Source organism: Schistocerca gregaria, chromosome 2 (genome assembly GCF_023897955.1).
Source record: "Schistocerca gregaria isolate iqSchGreg1 chromosome 2, iqSchGreg1.2, whole genome shotgun sequence".
NCBI lineage: Eukaryota > Metazoa > Arthropoda > Insecta > Orthoptera > Acrididae > Schistocerca > Schistocerca gregaria.
Genome location: NC_064921.1, coordinates 776,843,435 through 776,856,275, shown reverse-complemented (window position 1 = coordinate 776,856,275; position 12,841 = coordinate 776,843,435). Strand labels below are relative to the sequence as shown.

The 12,841-nt window shown below is 37.7% G+C and overlaps 1 protein-coding gene across 9 annotated transcripts in view; it reads right to left on the bottom strand.

Annotated features, from left to right (window-relative positions):
* LOC126335019 (ryanodine receptor) overlaps window positions 1–12,841 on the bottom strand; it is a 691,249-nt gene that overhangs the window by 293,578 nt on the left and 384,830 nt on the right. For all 9 annotated transcript variants that reach the window (XM_049997852.1, XM_049997851.1, XM_049997850.1 and 6 more), the window contains 2 exons: window positions 9,094–9,240; window positions 6,090–6,301 (listed from right to left, as the gene is read on the bottom strand). In XM_049997852.1, coding sequence (XP_049853809.1) covers window positions 6,090–6,301; window positions 9,094–9,240 — 359 coding nt within the window. The remainder of the gene's footprint in view (window positions 1–6,089; window positions 6,302–9,093; window positions 9,241–12,841) is intronic.

The following is a 12,841-nucleotide window of genomic DNA, read 5'->3' as shown; positions in this document are numbered from 1 at the left end:
TGTTGTTGATATTACCCTATACTTATCTGACCAGAAATCCTTGTCTTCTTTCAATTTCACTTCACTGACCCCTGCTGTATCTAGACTGAACCTCTATATTTCCCTTTTCAGATTTTCTAATTTCCCTACCACTTTCAAGCTTCTGACATTCCACACCCCAACTCATAGAACTTTATCCCTTCACTGATTATTCAGTCTTTTACTCATGGTCACTCCCCCTTGGCAGTCCACTCCTGGAGAACCGAATGTGAGACTGTTCTGGAATCTTTTGCCAATGGAGAGATCATCATGACACTTTTTCAATTACAGGCAACTTGTCCTGTGGATACACGTTATGTGTCTGTAATGCAGTGGTTTCCATTGCCTTGTGCATCCTCATACTGTTGATCATCGCTGATTCTTCTGCCCTTAGGGGCAGTTTTCCACCCCTAGGACAAGAGTGTGTCCTGAACCTCAGCCTGGTCCTCTGTCCTCTTTGACAGGAGTGTTGGCAGAAGTCTCTGGCTGCCAATGCTGATTATTAATAAAAATTTAAGGAGTGATGGGATTCAAACGTGAGACCAAGGATGTTTTGATTACTAATCAAAGACACTACGCCTTTTTTTATCTCATTTTGTTTGTTATTGTTCGCTGCATTTGGTTGGAGCAGACATCCCATGACACCTGTTCAAGTTCACTGTTGATCTGTTTTTATTATAGAGGGCAGCTAACCCTCTGACCGAACACGCTGAGCTACTGTGCCAGCTTTCCCTACCACTGACCATGGGTTTAGTTGGTATAACTTCCCTTTAAAGGATTAGCTGCGTGCTAGCATAAAAGAAGTAAGGTATGAGGAGTAAGGTGGTGGGTTCAGAGACTGAAGGGCATTGGGAGAGGTAATGTTCAACAGTGGCAAGGCCATGGGCATGGGCGATGTTGGTGTATGGGGAGGTGGTATCAGCAGTGATAACTAGGGATGCAGTACGTAAAGAATTGGAGTTGGCCAATTTCAACAGTAACTCATTGATATTATAGTCATAGGATACTATGTTTTTTCGTTTTGTGAAGTGCACAATTTTACACTTCTGAACATTTAAAGCAAGATGACAACCTTTGTACCACTTTGAAATCTTATCGAGATCTGACTTGTTGCAGATAGTACTTGATTACAGATAAGCATCTCATCAGCAAAAAGTAAAATGTTACTATTGATACTGTCTGCATGGTCATTAATATACAACATGAACAGCAAGGGTCCCAACACACTTTCCTGGAGCACATCCGAAGCTGCTTCTGTATTTGATGATGACTCTCCATCTAAGGTAACATGCTGCATCCTCCCTACAAAAAAGTCCTCAATCCAGTCACAAATTTCACTTGATACCCCATACGATTGTACTTTTGATAATAATCATAGGTGTAGCATTGAGACAAATGCTTTGCAGAAATCAAGAAATACTGCATCTACCTGACTGCATTGATTCAAAGCTTTCACATGTCATGTGACAAAAGTGCGAGTTGGGTTTCACATGATCAAGGTTTTCAGAATTCATGCTGGCTGGCAATGAGGAGGTCATTCTGTTGAAGGTACCTAATTATGTTTGAGCTCAGAATATGTTCCAAGACTCTACAATAAATCAATGTCAAGGATACTGAACAGTAGTTTTGTAGATCACTTCTACTACCCTTCTTGTAGATGGCTGTGATCTGTGCTTTTATTCCAAGAATTGGACACTGTTTTTTATTTGAGGGATCTATGATAGATTATAGTATAGAACCTGACAGGGATTCATCAGGCCCTGGAGATTTCTTCAATTTTAATGATTTCAGCTGTTTCTCAACACCACTGTAACCAGTACTTATTTTGTTCATCTTTTTAGTGGTATGAGGATTAAATTGGAGCAATTCTCTGGGGTTTCCTTTTGTAAAGGAATATTTAAAAACAGAATTAAATATTTTAGCTTTTGTTTTGCTACCCTCAGTTTCAATTCCTGTCTCACTCACTCAGGACTGTACACTAACTTTGGTGCCACTAACAGCCTTAACATATAACCATAATTTCTTTGAGTTTTGTGAAAAATCATTTGACAATACTCTGCTACAGTAGTCATTGAAGTCACCACACATTGCTTTCCTGACAGCCAAATGTGTTTTATTCAGCATCTCTCTAGCTATAGCCTTTGTTTTGATCTATTATCCAGTAATCTCTGTTTCTTTAAAAGCTTCTTTGCAGTGACTGTATATCATGGAAGTTCCCATAACATGAGTGAACAGTGTGGCTATCTAGAAGAGTGACCATGTGCTGTTTGTTAAACTGTTTTACGTGAATGGTAGAAATTCTGCATTGAGAGTATCACTGACTGGAAGGTCTAATGATAAGCCCAGTCTGATTAAATGGTTTAAAGAAGATGGTAATGAAATTCAAAAACACAGGTGAGCTTGGTGTGGGACCTGAAAGAGCAAGGCATCACCCATTTCCCATTAGTCTATTCTTTCGAAACACAGATTTACCACAAAAATCTCATTATTTCAAATTTCAGATTTTAGTAAACTTTCTATATCAAATATTATGTGAGTTCCAGAGCTTTTTAAGTCTGCTAAAAACTCTAGGACTTTGTTGAGAATGCTTTAACACCTGACCAGTAGGATTTTGACCATTTCGTCTGTGGGGACCAGTCCTTAGGGTCATATCATAATGTTTTGGGGTGTTCTAAACTTTGAAGTCTCTGGCTCAAGATTTCTGTCCAGCTTTTTACCAGATCATCCCTATAAGTTTTGGGAACAATGCTGTAGAATATGAGATCCTTAAAACCCCAGGAACAAGGCTGGTCTTCTCAACCCTCTCTGACATTCACTGGAATGATCCAAATGTGACCTCAGCCCCAAAACAACTTTCATTGTTTGTTCCAATGTGTGCCAAAATCTGCAATTGGTTGCAGCTTGTTTCCTCTACAGTTGCTGGAATAGTTTTTTCAATAAATAGAATGAGGCTCCTAGGTATACATATAGAGCAAACAAGGTACTCCATCACATCTCTTATTGCTCCTTCCCTGTGAGGTAAAAGTATGCATCTTATATTTGAACTGCTGACAATTTACAGACCCTTATCTTTTGTGTTTGTCTCTCCTTGATACAGGATGCAGAAGGTTTATCAACAAGTGTAGTGTGTCTCATTTGCTCATTGAACTTGTTGGTTATGGGGATGTGTGGAATACTATGAGTTCTCCCTGATCCCTTCCTCCACTGTACAGGGATCCTTGATCTATCACTGACATGACGACCACAGGCAAGTGCATAAGCAGTGATGGGCCCTGAACTTCCTGCAGATTAGAGACAGTATCCTTTGGAGACAATAGTGCTTGAGGTGTCTTTGGTACCTCTGGTACATAACCCTCAAAAATTTGCCAAACACTTCCATTGGAAGCAGCTTCCAGTTACTTGACAATAGCTAAGACAATTTTCAATAGGTTACAAACAACAACTAATTCATCCCTTGCCTGATAACAGCATTCACAGTGGGGTTTTATCTGTACGCTAAATAATTAAGTTAAATTAACATCATAACTGTTTTAATTTCAGGATCTGTTAAGTTTGAGAGTTACCTTTAGGAACTGAAGCTATGGCACTTAAGAAACTGGTTTATGTAAACAACAAAAGAAATACCTGGGACAAAATTTATATATATCTAGAAGGTAAGTATGTTTCTTGAACTTTTTCAAGGTTAAACTTATTAAAAAAACCTTTAAAAAAGTCAAAAACAATGTTATGTCACGACCAGTATACACAATATTAATTAACATTGACGTGGAAAACTAAATATTGTATTAAAAGATAACAACAAAGTTCTTTGTGTCATGCATGGAATCAGAAAATCTTCAAGAAGCATTTTATTTGAAGTAGACAAGATTTTCAACTTAAATTAAAAGTGTTGAAAGAAGTGATCCTTTTACATAATTAGCATGAGCATGTTTCTGAAATGTTGGATTACACCCCAAGCACTAAACATACAGGGTGTATCAAAAAGAATCATCTGATTTGGCATGTATATATTTCTGAAGACCGCAGCTTGTGGTCTTGCGGTAGTGTTCTCACTTCCCGTGTGTGGGATCCCAGGTTCGATTACCGGCGGGGTCAGGAATTTTTCCTGCCTCTAAATGACTGGGTGTTGTTGTGTCATCTTCATCATCATCATTCATCCCCATTACAGCTGGAGGAAGGCAATGGCAAACCACCTCCACTAGGACCTTGCCTAGTACAGCGGTGCAGGGCTCCCGCATTGTCCCCTATGCTCCTCAGAGTATGGGACCTCACACACACATATTTCTAACTAATAAACGTATACAATGACTTGTTTTTTGATGAATGGGAAACTCAAGTTTTTTTTCATACCTTTTCATAGGTGTTCAATATGCCCTCCTTGAGATGCATGGCATACTTCAATGCAGTATTCCAATTGTTCCCACACTGCAGAGAGCATTTCTTGAGTTACAGCTTCCATAGCTGCTGTTATGCAACATCTCAGTTCATGCATTTCTGTTGGTAATGGAGGCACATAAACAAAGTCTTTTGTAAGCCCCCACAAGAAATAATTATATACAGTCAAGTCCGGTAACCTTGAAGGCCAGTCATGTAAGGCTGAATCATTTGGTACAGTGTAACCGATACATCATTCAGTAATCCTTTGATTTAAAAATTCCTGCACTCCCAGGTGCCAGTATGGTGGTAGCCCATACTGTTAATGAAGTTGTTTGAATCAGTCTCCAACTGTGGGAAAAGAAAGTTCCCAAGCAAATTGAGATATGCACTTCCTGTAATAATATTCTTGAAAAAGAAAATCGGATCATATGTCTTTTAACGTTAAACTGCACAAAACACATTAAATTTTGGAGAGCCCCTCTCGTGTAGTGCAACTTCATGTGTTTGTTCCATACCCCATATTCTCACACCATGATGGTTCACCTTTCCATTTAAATGGAATGTTGCCTCATCACTGAACAGTAAGTGTGGAAGAAAACTGTCATCCTCCATCTTGGCAAGAATGAAATTACAGAACTCCACACATAGTTGTTTGTCACCTTCATGAAGAACTTGCAGTAACTGAATTTTGTATGGTTTCACGTGTAAACATTGATGCAACACATGCCAGACAGACATCGAGGGCATGTTGAGCTGTCAAGTTACATGACGAATGGATTTCTGCAAACTCCTTGTGAAACTATGGTAGATGCGTTTGAAGTCTGTGTCAGACACTCGGGGACGGCCTGGCGATTTGTCTTTAGACAAACAACCTGTTTCTCAGAATTGTTCATGCCATCATCTAATGCTCTGTGCTATAAGAGGATCCACACCATACCTATTATGAAAGTCACGCTGAACAGTTATTACTGACTGCACTGTAGAAAATGTACAACAAAAAACACTGTCTGTTGACCCGACACCATTTTTACTAGAACTGAAGTGAGCACACCTGGTGCTACCTAGTGGGTACTATGTAAAACTCAAGAGTTTGTTTCCTCCAACATTACATTGTTCATGCACATATCTCAAATAACATAGTAGTTACTATTGTTTTTTTTTTTTTTTTTTTTTTTTTTTTTTTTTTTTTTTTTTTTTTTTATCGGATGATTCTTTTTGATACACCCTGTATATCTGTATCCAAGATTAGCTGAGAATGAAGAATAATCATCATATAACTATACCAGTATTCAAGTAAACGCCACCACTAAGTAGTATTTTATTGGACTTTGAGTCACATCTTGCTGAAAGACTCCACTTAGAAAAAAGTATTTAAGCAGTCATTCTTCTCTCACACTATTCATAAAATAGTAAATGAAAAGTACCTTTTTTGTTGAGCAGCTGTTTGTGGTTTACAAAATATAAGTGCTGTCAAATACATAAACCTGGCATCAAATTTTATACATTCTGCTAAGTCATAAATAAAGTTGCAAACAGTTGCAGTGACTGGAGAGAGAGAATGAACTAATGTCAAGTTGGGACACATCACGTGACAAATGTTACTTATATGATAGGTTATGAAAACTTTTTTTACATCTCTTTGCCAATAAACATTATCCAAAAGTATATTTTACAACTTTAATGAAACGCCTTACCTGAGTAATCTTTCCATTTCAATAAGCTCCAGAATATCAATACATCTATCCTCTTCAGGTATGTGTAAAGCAAGCATTGACACAGGATCTTCACAGAGGATACTCCAGCCACGGATATCAGATAGTTTCAAAGCATGAACTTGAAGAGACTGGTTTGGAACCCGTGCCCACTGGTGTGGCTTTAAGCACTGCACTTTCAGTCTTGGTGGGAACTGAAAAAATTTCCTCTAGTTGGTAAACTAAAGAATTATTTGCCAAGTCAGTTTGTAAAAACTGAAATTTATATGTGACTTCTGAAATTTTCCCGGCGTATTTGTTCTTCTAATAATTTCCGGGTATGCAGCCGGATCCCGTCGACATTCTGCCATGATATTTCGGCCCAGAGACATCCGGCCATCATCAGGTGAGTACACAACTACTGAAGAGCCCAGGTGCAGTCGCAGTATTTATACCTATTCTCGCGCACGTGTTGACATGCGCGGCATAGCCGAGTTGTACGTGCTGCCCTCGGTGGTGAAAGTAAAATATCATCTAGTCATTGAGTATCGAATGACGCTGTCTATTCCGCTGTGAATGTATAATCCTGTTATTAAAATTATACATTCACAGCGGAATAGACAGCGTCATTCGATACTCAATGACTAGATGATCTTTTACTTTCACCACCGAGGACAGCACGTACAACTCGGCTATGCCGCGCATGTCAACACGTGCGTGAGAATCGGTATAAATACCGCGACTGCACCTGGGCTCTTCAGTAGTTGTGTACTCACCTGATGATGGCCGGACGTCTCTGGGCCGAAATATCGTGGCAGAATGTCGACGGGATCCGGCTGCATACCCGGAAATTATTAGATGAAATTTATATGTTTACCAGTAATCAAGGTCACTATATGGCAAATTTCACACAATGCACAAGAAAGTCCTATATGTGCACTGTCTCCAAAGAGCATATGAAGAGTGTGCTAGGAAAATGTACACAAACTATAATAAAATAAAATTGTTGAGGCTTGCATATTGTAATCCAAAAATCAGTCAACCAGACACTGAAGTAATCACTGATTTCCTAAGAAAACACAACTACAGCAGAAAGGTGTATTTTCAGTTGTCCAGGCATACTGATAATTCCATTTTTACACATAATACATTCATGACTGATCTAGTCATCGCATTAGGAAAAATTACCTGAAGTTTTAAAGTTTGTTCAAAAAGAATTAAGAATTACAACAAAACTGTGTATTCTGATACAATGCTCTGACACATTACTGCAAGAACAATGAATAACTATTTCATCTGCAATTAACTTATCTCTTAAATATTTGTATAATTTTGCTTGGTTTATTTTATTATCACCAACAAGGAAGTCCTGCAAAGAACTGGCAAAGAACGATCATTTAGGAGAACAACAGAGCAAAGAAATAACGAGTGGATTGATCGCATAATACAACACAAGCAGTCCTTGAAGGAAATTATAAGGGAACACACCCAGAAGAATATGGCGACAGACATTTTTAAAAGAAGCTATACATAATGCAAAAGTCTTTAATTATGCAGAAATGACGAAGTCAGTTTCTGACAGATCCTGATAAATTCAATCAAAAGATTGATAATGAAGAAGAAGAAAAAGAGAACATGTGACTTGTTTTATTTGATATTTTATAACACTATGTGCGTAATTTATTGGGTGTAATTATAGTGCGTAATTTCTCATGTAACTTATTCTCTCCCTTTTTGTAACTAGATTTCTAGAAGCAATAACAGGCATCAAATTGTTCATAAAAAGTGAACTGTTGATGCAAGTGGGCACCCAAAAATATGTCTACAAATCTTTTTAGGGAATCTTCAGGTATCATATAAATACTGCTTGTGGTAACAGTTTATTACCTTACACAATGTTAAATCTTTTACAAAATTTCTTGTGTTTTAGCTGTAATCACTTCTTACCTTTTTTGCTTCAGACTGAACCTACACACACACACACACACACACACACACACACACAAACACACACACACACACACACACACACACACACACACACACACATCATTAACAATCATTGTTCTTACTACACTATGAAAATGAAAATTTTCAGTAAACCTATACTGCAGTTCCCACAGATATTAATGTACCATTTAGCCTAACACTTGAGTCAGCCAATTGAAAACCTCAGAAAGTAGCAAGCATACTCTTCCTTCATGTAAGTAACTTAGTTTTTTTGGAAAGAGCTGGTTGATTTGAAAGCCAAAGTTAGTACTGTTGTGCCCAATTTCAATGCTTCACTGTGTCTGACAACAGCATAAATGTAGCAATTATTTTATGCATTCACACATAGCTCATAATACGTTATTTAGTGAATTATGACATCACTTTGAATAATTGTAAGAAAGATTAGTTATGTACAGAAGCAAATAGACAATCATTTTTCCTAAGTGGGATGGGACAGAGAAGGATAAATTAGAGTACTATTAATTCACATTTCCCTTAGCTTTTTCAGAAAAGTGAGTGGCAAGAGGAATGAATTAAATTTGTCCACAACATGAAATGCTGCACGGAGGAGAGAGGACGGTTAAGTTAAGTGGCAACCCCTTGGTACAATGCTGGAAACTTACCTGAAAATAGTAACTGTATCCATTTCTTCATTTGGGACAATTATAGATTTAAAACTGGACTTTAAGGTAATGAATGCTTGGATTTTTCATGAAAACAGAAACCTCACAGTATCTGAACTGAACTCCACAAAATTACAGGCAACATTTGTCAATAATGGCACAATGGCTGCTACTCAATCATTACACTGCATGTTTGTATAGATTGGGAAGATACAAAGTATGTACTATGTTTTGCTAAAAATTTCCAGTTTCTAGTGATTCAGAAATAGAGCTCAAGATAAAGTGAACTAACAGTATGATGTAGCCTATACAGGCTCACCTGGTATTAATGCAAATGTACGGAGCTCTGACAATGACTGCAACATGTATGAAAAGTGGCATCTTCACATTACCTGTGGTATGACATGCCTCTCTGAATTCTGCAGTACTGCAGCTGACAATGGGAGTGTCGTTGATGTTCTTCCCAACTCTATCTGTAGAATTTCTTTACTTGTTGCCTCTACAAAAATGGCTGGGAAAAGTTTTGTCTCTGGTTCCATCTGCAATAAAAAGACAGAGACAGGCATTACAAAGGATATTAACAGTGTGTTGACATATAGCAAAGTAGGTAACTGGTGTCATATGTTATTATGTAGCTTTTTCTTCTATAGTTCCTTCAGGTCTATAAATCTAAGACTCACTTGTATCTACCTTGTATGACTTTACATAAACAACGAAAGAAAAAAACATTTTTGATACACATTGTTTTGTTGTTTCGTAACATATTCCCCTCTAAAATTAATTCACTTCTGTATGTGCTCAAAGAAATTCTGGAAATATTTTTTTGATTCTGATGTCAGTACTGCTGTATCCCTAGCTACCAATTGTGACACAGCCACTAACCACACAGGAATGTACCATGAGTTGCTAAAGCCCCATCTCATTGATGCACTACCTCATTAGATACAGATGTAGAGATCAAAGGAAAACAGTCTGACAACAACACAAATACTCCAGTTTGTTTTCAACTGGACCTCCAGGAAAAGCCATGGTACCAGTTTGTGCCAGTCTTGCTGCCAGATGCATAATAATTGCTGCAAAATCGGTACTGGCACAGTGGCATTACCTTGCTACCGTGAGTCACATGTCCCCATGGTGCCGAGCCGGTATCCTTGCGTTGGGTGGGCGCTTAGGCTGCGGCCTGCTCAGTCTGCAGCCAGTTCACATCACTGACCACAACAATGATAATTTCACTGCAGTGTCCAAACAGATAAGCCATTGCCAAGTACATCCTCTGCTCACTGCCTTGATGGACCCTGTCTTCAACCCATTCTCAAGCAAGACAGAGATGCAAAGCAAAGATTGAAGTCTTTTTGTGTGGTGGGAGCTGTGTAGGTAAGGTAGGCAAGAATGGCCTGGGGCAACATGTTTCAGTTCCAAGGTGGGAACTTGTCTATAGGTTTGTTTGGATGCTAGTCTTCAGTTTACCAGTTTGTGAACAAAGACTCTGAACTGTGAACACAGTGGGACTTCAGTGACTGTGATGTAGTGAACTGTTTATTTGCCTGCAGCTCTTCTGCTAGAACTATTTTTGATTCTGATTGGACTGTTGTGTATAGTATGTGTTGGACCATCATTCATAGCAAAGCAGTTTTCTATGAGTAAGGCAATGGTATAATTCAAAATATATGCTAAATATACATTAATATTCTTAACTCTCGATTTTATTTCTTAGTTTACTCATCTTTTATATCTGTATTTCACTGACTAATTTCATAGGCTAGTTAGTCGCTTATGTAAGGTCATAATGCAACGGTGTGCAATGAAACCCTTGTGTAGATGAACCATTTAGCAGGTTGTACACTTGCCCCATGGATTGTTAGCAACAGTATTTAGCATACAGTATTTACCATTAGGTAAAGTTGCGTTGTACAACAGGTGGCATTGTAATGATGAAGAACAAGGTGAGGCTATTAGTTAACATTCCCAACCCAGCTGACATAATCTGCCTCTCTGAAGATCATGTGACCACTGGTATAGAACTTTTAAGAGTTATGGGGATTAGGTTAGCATTTGACTTTTGTAGGGCAGAAAGGAGGAGTTGCCACGTTCATCAGGAACTGCCATAAATTTAAGAACATAGACATTCATAAATTTTGCCTAGAACAGCACATGGAAGCATGTGCAACCTAAGTAGAATTTCACAAAAAATCCTTCATAATATTAAGTGTATACCGAGCACCTGCAGGTAACTTTAATCTGTTCATAAACCACCTTGAAGCTGTACTGGCCCATTTAACAATCCAAAGAAGTGATTGCTGGTGATTTCAATGTAGATTTCCTTAAAGACTCTTCCTATAAAAACTTATTTGAGTTGGTAACACTATCATTCAACTTAATTTCCACTGTAAAGATCCCCACTAGGGTAGCCAATTGCTCACAAACAGCCATTGATAATATATTTATAGAAGAGCCCAATGAACAAAATTATATTACAAAATCAATATTCAATGTCCTCTCAGACCATGACATTAGATAAGATTAGTTTTTCGTTCCATAGATCAGTGTTGAGGATATCCTCGTGGATGTGGAACATGTCATGTTAAATGTTAATACTGAACAGGATAAAAAATCTGTTAAATCTGAGCTCAGGAGGGTAATCAATAAGCCAAAACTTGATTATTTTAGGACACTCCTCAGAGACATTCACTGGACTGATGTTTACGGTGCTCATAGGACGAATGAAAAATATAACACTTTAGCCAAAAAAGTGCTTGCCTCATTTGAATACTGTTTTCCCCCAAAAATAACCAAGATTAGAGCAAAGTCTACAAAGAAGCCATGGATTACTCAAGGAATAGGGGTATTTTGAAAACAAAAAGAAAACTGTATCTGTCAATCCAAAACAGTTCTGATGGTGATGCTATAGCATATTACATGAAATACTGCAAAATATTAAAGACCGTAATATGAACATCAAAGCAAATATATTACAAGGAAAAGATAGTCATATCAGGCAGCAAAGTAAAGACAATATGGGATATAGTGAAGAGGAGACCGGTAGAACCAGACATGAAGAAGGACAAATAGCATTAAGAGTAAATGATACATTGGTGACAGATGTGCATAGTGTTGCCGAACTTTTTAACAAACATTTTATAACTGTTACTGAAAAGATGGGGTTGTCAGGCTCTGTAGATGCTGCTATGGAACAGCTCAGACCAGACATTTCAAGTAAATTCCATAATATGAATTTGACACTCACTACACCAGCAGAAATAATGTCCATCATAAAATCTTTAAACTCGAAAACATCTATTGGGTATGATGAAATATCAACAAAGTTAATTAAAGAATGTGATTCTGAGTTAAGTAACATATTAAGCTATCTGTGTAACCATTTGTTTATCAGCCGAGTATTTCATGAGTGGTTGAAATATGCTGAAGTTAAGCTAATGTTTAAGAAGGCAGATAAGGAAATGGCATCAAATTCCATCCAATTTCACTTTTGCCCGCATTCTTAAAATTTTTTAGAAAAAGTAATGTACAGTTGGCTTTATAACCATCTTATCTCAAATAACATACTGTCAAAGTCGCTGTTCGGATTTCCAAAGGGTTCTGATATTGAGAAGGCTATCTACACTTATAGTGAAAATGTGCTTAATTCATTAGACAAAAAATTGCAGGCGACTGGTATATTTTGTGATCTGTCAAAGGCATTTGACTGTGTAAATCACAATATCCTTTTAAGTAAATTAGAATATTATGGTGTAACAAGAAATGCTGCAAAATGATTCAAATCTTATATCTCTGGCAGGCAACAAAGGGTGTTATTAGGAAATAGACATGTATTAAACTATCAGGCATCGTCCATCTGGGAACTAATTACATGTGGGGGTCCCACAAGGTTCCATTTTAGGGCCCTTACTATTTCTCATGTATATCAATGACCTTTCATCATTAACATTACCAGTGGCGAAGTTCGTTTTGTTCGCTGATGATACAAACATTGCAATAAATAGCAAATCAAGTGTAGTCTCAGAAAGATCGGCTAGTAAAATATTTGTGGGCATTAATCACTGATCCTAGCCAATTCTTTGTCACTTAACTTTCAAAAAACACACTACATGCAGTTCAGAACTTGTAAGGGGTGTCCCACTA